We start from the raw sequence: 7,265 nt of genomic DNA, 5'->3' as shown, positions 1-7,265 counted from the left end.
GAGACTTTCGAACTACCCACTTCGAATCGTTTTTCTTACGATTCGAACTGAAATAGGCGAATGTTGGTTCGACAGACTTTCGAACTGCCCACGTCGAATCGTTTTTCTTACGATTCGAACTGAAATCGGCGAATGTTGGTTCGACAGACTTTCGAACTGCCCACGTCGAATCGTTTTTCTTACGTTTCGAACTGAACGCGTCGAATGTCGATTCGAAAGACTTTCGAACTGCCCACTTCGAATGGTTTTTCTTACGATTTGAACTGAACGCGTCGAATGTTGATTCGAAAGACTTTCGAACTGCCCACTTCGACTCGTTTTTCTTACTATTCGAACTGAACGCTCTAATGTCGATTCGGAAGAATTTAGAACTGTCTACTTCGAATCGGTTTTCACTCGATTCAAACTGAGCGCGTCAAAATTTGATTCGGAAGACCTTCGAACTACCCAGTTCGAAGTTTTTTTCTCGATTCAAACTGGCCTGTTCGAATTTCTTTCGAATCGACTGTCGAAGCGCCTTAAATTTTGCACAAGTTCGATTCGAAGTACTTTGCACATTCCTAAGCAGGGCATACTAGATTTACTGAATTGTGAATTAATCATCCGCAAGTTAGCTTCGGCGAAAGCGCGACGTCGACCTTTTACTTAAAACTATGTAAATTGTTACGGTTAACTAATCTTAATCGTTTTTGTAAAATAAAAATTTCATTAAACAATAACAAGATCATTTTCACATAGTTACTTTCGTAATAGAGACGCACCAATTCCTCTTTTATTGTGGTATTCCACTTGATGTGTATTTCTGTCGAGGTGGTTGGCTGCAGATAGCTAAAGATAGCCAAAGCATCCTCCAGAGGCACAATTGATGTCCCACTGCTTACCGTTTGTCGCAGATTTCTTGCTGACCAGTTGTTTGATTAGTGAGATGTGCCTGACCATTTCGTAGCTCATCATCGCCACCGCCCCGCATGCTGTGGCTCTAGGAGTGCCCTGACAATCCTAGGGAATTGATAAGCATTTCAATGTCTTTAATATACTCTTCATTATTATTTGGTTTTGGTGTTCTTCTAAGTCCCTCTCCTCTTCATTATCAGCCTATCTGGCATGGGGCAGCCTGTCAGTAGCAGTGCTACCGCCAACATAGCCGTAAAAGTCATAAGAGGAAAGCTCAAGCCCTACCGCGACACAGTAATTACACAAGCCTGCAAATAATGGGGTCATGTCAGTTGTTGAAAAGTCGAGGGTCATTTACTAAGTAATTTTTTACGTAGAATTTGAATCCGGGGTCAGAATTGGCCCATTACGTCAGGATTTTAAGATATTTGAGGTTATGTATCCAAAAAATAGCATTTTTGACTATTTTGAGGTTATGTACCAAGGATACAACATTTTTTTGGATTTTTTGTCTGATTGTGTCATATAGTACTGCTCTTTCTCTTTAATTTGAGAGTCGCAGAGTTCAATTACCATTTTTTTGACCAAATTACGCAAATTTGAAATTACGAGATATGTCCCGTTATGTCTTGAGCATTTTCTTTAAATACTTTAAAGCAGAACCCAAGTACAAATACACCCCCAAGTACAAATTTTCAATAGAAAATACCCCGTAGAAAATGTCTGCCTCAAAGTATTTAGAGCAAAAAATGCCAGTTTTTGGGTATCTAACCTCAAATATCTTAAAATCCTGAAGTAAGGTATCAATTCTGACTCCGGTTTCGGATTCTAAGTCAAAAATTACTTCGGAAATGACCTTCCACTTTCCAGCAACAAAACCATGTTGGCCTGTGTTATTATTCATTATGATGATTAATAATAATTATTATTTCTTATGATTATTATCATTAGTTATTAGATAGAGATATATAGATAAACGTTTATTTTTAGGCCTGCTGGCTTTAAAAAATTGACTTGCTTACACTTCCTTTTTTTACAGAATATTCTTACAACTATGTTTTACAAAGTACCATCCATCCACACCTTAGAACAATTCCGCTCGCTTCTATAGCCTAACCTTCCTCGCTGCGCCTCGCCTCGCACGCATTTCGCTCTTTTGCCACTATACCTCGCATTACCAGCTTCTGTCCCCGTGGCTAACAACTAATACTTAACTACTATTTACAATATTTACATTTTTCTTACATCTACTTCCTCCCCTATTTACAATCTTTCCTTCTCCATTCTTCTTCCTCCTCCCTTCTCTTTTTCTCCATCTTACCCAACACTCTCTTCACCCATGCAACTACCCTTTTGTCCCCACTGTCATGCAACAATACATCGATGCTGATCCCACTCATTTCCACCTCTTCACACTCCTCCAACCAGTGCTCAACTTTTGCATCCCCTTTCCCGCACAGTTAACACATTCTCTTCTCTCTAGAAAGCCAGAACCTATTATAACCCTCCATGCAACAGCATCTCATTCTCGCTATAAGTCCCGGACTATCTTCCTCTCCTTTCTCACACAAATATTGCGCTCTCTCCCTTGGCATAATCCACACATAGTTCCCGTTAAACCTCGACTCTCTTATCCTCTCCTCTTCTTCTGCCTTCTTTTTCTCCATGCCATTCTTTTGAACCAGCTCATATACCTTTCTTCCTTCCTCGTGCAACCTTCTAACTTCATCCATCTGCAATCCATTCGTTCTAAACTACCATTCCCTTTCCACCTCCATCTTTGCACCACTACGTCTGTTCTCCTTCTCCCACCAACACTCCCTTACCAATTTACGTCTCCCTCTTCCGAAAATTTCTTCTCGTATTTATAGTACACGCTCGACTCCCTATTAAAATCCTTAAACTCGTTGTTTCTCTCTCCTCCTTGACAATATAGTTCGCCGTATTCCTTTCCCGCCCTAGTGACCACTTTACATACCTCTCCTGTATCCTATTTACCTCCTCACTTACCTTCTAATCCCACACCTACACTCCTCTCTTCCATTACCTCCCATAACCTCCCCCTATCCACCGAAGGGAACGCGCTCTTTATATCTACGAAAAACGTGTACACTTTGACACCCTTTTTGGTTAGTTCTCTAACCACCACGTGTTGCAAGACGTAAATATTGTCAATAGTACGCCTTTTTTCTCTAAAGCCCGCCTGCGCCTCCGGGCATATTCCTTTCCCCTCAACATCCTTGCGCAGCCTATCTGCTAACACCATCGCGTATATTTTGTACGCAGTATTCATGAGCGAAATTCCTCTATAATTTTCCTGCCTCTCCCTATCCTCTTTCTTATAAAGTGGTACGATCAACCCTTCTCTCCACCCTCTTAGGAATCCCTCCCCCTCCATACTTTTTTCAGTACTGCCTTTAGGCTCTGCCTTACCTGCTTTTTACCAGCCTTCCCCTGTATCCACAAACTTAATGGCTGATGCTCTGATTCCACCCTTCCTTCCACTGCGAATTTCTTTATGTCCTCTCACCTTTGTATATTCATAATCACATAGTCTATCACCGATACACCCCTCTTACTCACATACGTGTATTCTCCCTCTTCGTCCCCTTTTACCATACCATTCGCCATCAACCACCCTCTATCCTCTATTATTAGTTATTATTATTTTTTATTCTATATTATTAATTTATTATTATAATTTTCATTTAAAATAGTTTTAAATACTTTGATTTGAAAATTCATATTGAAAGGGACGGCGAATTAAAATTTGCCTCCGAGCTTCCGACAGTCTGAAGCGGCCCCTGGTGTGAGGCCTAGGTCTTTAAAAGACTTATAAAAGTTTCGTTTTATATTATCACAAGAAGTTTATTGCAAATCACAAAAGAAACATTTGGAATTACACATGATTTTATATCGTCCCCCCTTCCAATCGTAAGCAATAATAAATTGTTTAAACAACTACTTCTATTAACTTGCATTATTATTACTTCACTATGTGAAAAGTGGATAAAAAATTAAAGAATTCAGAAAATCGCAACTATCTGGCAATAATATAGATGAAGAAAGTTATTAACAATATTAATCTGTATAAACAATTACTTTTGCTCAATTTGAATAATGATTAAGTCACCACAAATAAAAAAAACACAAATAGGGAAATTTTTTTTAAAAAACCGCTACCACCATGAAGCAAAGACAACACTAATATCAACTTATTTGACAATATATTTTTATTTTTTTTAATAAAATATTTTATTCGTCGCTATACTAGCAAAGTATTGTAAAATTTAAATTTCAGGCATTCGATTTTTGCGCCACCAATCAGTAGTCATCAGAACCACCTCCGAACCATATCTTTTGGAAGAAGAAGATTGGAGGTTAAATCGTGTCAAATGTTTCTCTGGTGCAGTTACAATTGCCTTTTTTAATAATTAATTTGCTGATTATAATATACCACTCAATAATAGAGACCTTATGGTGGCGTCCCATTATTGCAGAATTGCGTTGCGTTCCCGGTAATAAGAAGTGAATAGAGAAAACTTAAGATTTTCAGATTTCAGCGTGAAAATGAAGATTATTCTGTTATTTCAATTGCGCGATTGTTCCATGTGGAACAAAAGTTTTGAAATTTTAATTTTCATCAATTCAAGTCTGCCTCTCTAGAGTTAAAATTATTTTAATTCACACATTTAAGTAGATTTCTTTGATGCATTTATCCAGACGTTTAAATAAATTATTAAAATATGAATTTGAATATTTTTCGAATTTATAAGTCATAAAAAGAATTAATAATGAAAAATAGATTAAATAAATACTTTCGTTCAATTTTACTAAGTCGATTGAGAGGAATAGCATTTGCATTTTTTCTGTTTCCGTTGGGGGATTTTAGACTTTTAGGGATTTTTTAGAATTGACGCATTACGCAAAACTCAACGCAATTCTACAATCATGGGACGCCAACCTAGTAGCACGGAACGTTCCCTAAGCATGTAAAATATCCGCTACTTGGGAAAGTTCCAGTGGAATGTTCCAGGAACTTTCCACTGGAACGTTTAAAGAATAAATTATTGTTATTATTATTATTAGCAATGAATAACCGATAAACCGTAAATGATAAGTCAAAATTAATGTCAGTTTACGATATAGATACAATATTACAGTGATATACATACGGTACTCAAAACTCAAAAATAACATGTATTTGACCTATTTCTTACGGTTTACGAGATAATTGTTATTAAAAAAACAATAATGGAAGGTTCCCCACAGGTCCCAGTGGAACGTTCCTGAAACGTTTCACTAGAACGTTCTCAGGCGGCGGACATTTTACACGCTCAGGGCACGTTCCTGAAACGTTCCGAAGGTTCCCGCGGAGCGTTCCCGGAACTTTCCGTGCTATTAGGGGAATGATATGATGATTAACGCCGATCTCATCTTTCAGAACACGCCTTTCTGCTGCCCATCTGGTGCACGTGAAAAACGTATGCTCTGCGTCGTCAACCTCTTTTAAGCAGTAGTCACAGTTAGGGCTAGGTTTCCCGTTTCAGTGTAATAAATAGGCGTTGAAGTGGTCGTGACCAGAGACGAAGTGGCTGATGTGATAGTTCACACCCCATGTACCCTGTTGAACCACGGTTTCGCTCTGCCAGTCGGTTACGCTGGCAGTCCACCTACCTACGTTCTCTGCTTGCTATCGCTCCTCCCATTTCAGAAGCGCTTGTTGCCTCTCTTGGGTCGCGATGGCTTTGTCGTTTCTCGTCTTTTTGGCCTCGTATACCCTTTTCCTCTCAGCGGATCTATACGCACATGTCACTCTTAAGGCTCTTTTCCTCTGTAGAGCCACAAGCTTTTTCTTGTGGCATTTGTGTCTCAGGGCATCCGCCCAGACCTCTGCACCGTAAAGCATTATCGAGTTCGCCACGCTTAATAAGTTCCTCCTTTTACAGTTTCTGGGGCCAGTGATGTTCGGCATAAGCCTTGCCAGCATGATGACCATTTTTTCAGCTTTTCCTGCTGCCTTCGTTATTTGGAGCTTGAAGGTGAGTTTCTCATCTATCCAGGTACCTAGTTACTTCAACAGATTCACGGATTCAACGTCGTGACCGACGATGTTAGCTGTGAATGGTTTCTTGAAGTACCTCTGTCTAGTGAAAACCACCACCTGAGCCTTAATTATTGCCACCAAGTCAACGGCAAAATCGATAAGCTTGGCTCCAACGGGTAGGACCATGAATAGGGCCTCATCATAAAAAACGTTGCAGAGGTCAGGGCCAAGTACTGACCCCTGGGAGACACCTGCTGTGACGTATGTGCTGCGTGTTCCCTCTGTCGTCTTATAGAAGAGCTGCCTATCATTAAGGTACACTGGGACCTCAAACCGCCTTTCAAGGACGTCAAGAATGTCAACCCATTTCACAGAGTTGAATGCATTCCTGACGTCGAAGGTGACCATGATGCAGACCTTCCTGGACCGATGATTTTCGCTCCAGGATTGTTCCACCTCTTTTAAAGCCTCCCAAATTGCTCCCACCCTTGATCGCCCCCCCCCCCCTGAAAACCGTGCTGGTTTTCAGCTAATTCTCCAGCTCCCTGTACTGCCACTCTTAGTCTGGTACGTAGCAAGTTTTCAAGAAGCTTCCCGATGACGGCAAGCATGCAGAGTGGTCTATATGAAGATGCCGTGATAGGGGACCCCTTGCCCATGTCCAGCAAGACAAGTCTCTGTCTCTTCCACCTCAAACAGAAGATTTTAGATGTAAGAAAGCAGTTGGAAAGGTTGAGCAGTATGAACAGTTGTTCTTGTGCTATCAAATGAACCACCTCCGTCGGGATGCCGTCAGGACCCGGTGCCTTACCGCATACCATTTTGGAGGCTGCCATCCACAGTTCCTCTTTAGTGAAAAGAGGGACCGCTTCAGGTAGCACTTCCTCTATGATGTCGCGGCTTGGGTGATTGGGGAATAAGTCCCCAATGATTCACGTTACTATTTGATAGCCAAGTCCCCAAGTGTCTTGATTAACGGCCATTCTGACCTCAATCCACCTGTGGCGCTTGCTCTCGTTGATGGCTCGGTTGAGCATCTTCTTAGCCTTTATGTAGTCCCTGTTGGTCTGGACTGCGTCCTTGCGTTTTTTGCGGCTTCTAGGGATTTTTCGCCTCAAGCTGAAGCAAACAAACCTTAGTTCCGCAATCTCCTGTGTCCACCAGTATATCGGTGGTTCCTGAGGTCTAAACACTTTCTTAGGCATTGATGCGTTGCATCCTTGCATGATCAAGTTGGTAGTGGCGTTTGGAGTTCCTCGAGACGACTGGGTATGCTATTTTCTCCAGCATACGACCGCCCTTCACAGCAATTGTACTACGAAGT

At 40.9% G+C, this 7,265-nt stretch overlaps 1 protein-coding gene across 1 annotated transcript; it reads right to left on the bottom strand.

The window, feature by feature from the left end:
- Positions 1-5,587: 5,587 nt before the first annotated feature.
- Positions 5,588-5,893, bottom strand: LOC117181285. The gene has a single exon (XM_033373845.1). It carries the CDS (start codon positions 5,891-5,893, stop codon positions 5,588-5,590), a length of 306 nt encoding a protein of 101 aa, XP_033229736.1.
- Positions 5,894-7,265: the final 1,372 nt, after the last annotated feature.

The sequence above is a fragment of the Belonocnema kinseyi genome, chromosome 10 (genome assembly GCF_010883055.1).
Source record: "Belonocnema kinseyi isolate 2016_QV_RU_SX_M_011 chromosome 10, B_treatae_v1, whole genome shotgun sequence".
Taxonomy (NCBI): Eukaryota; Metazoa; Arthropoda; class Insecta; order Hymenoptera; family Cynipidae; genus Belonocnema; species Belonocnema kinseyi.
The sequence above is the reverse complement of the archived record's forward strand: the minus strand, read 5'-3'. Positions and strand labels throughout refer to the sequence as shown.

Bases quoted from the DNA above. Each gene is read 5' to 3' on its own strand.
- LOC117181285 (XM_033373845.1), bottom strand. From the start codon at position 5,893: ATGGTCATCATGCTGGCAAGGCTTATGCCGAACATCACTGGCCCCAGA.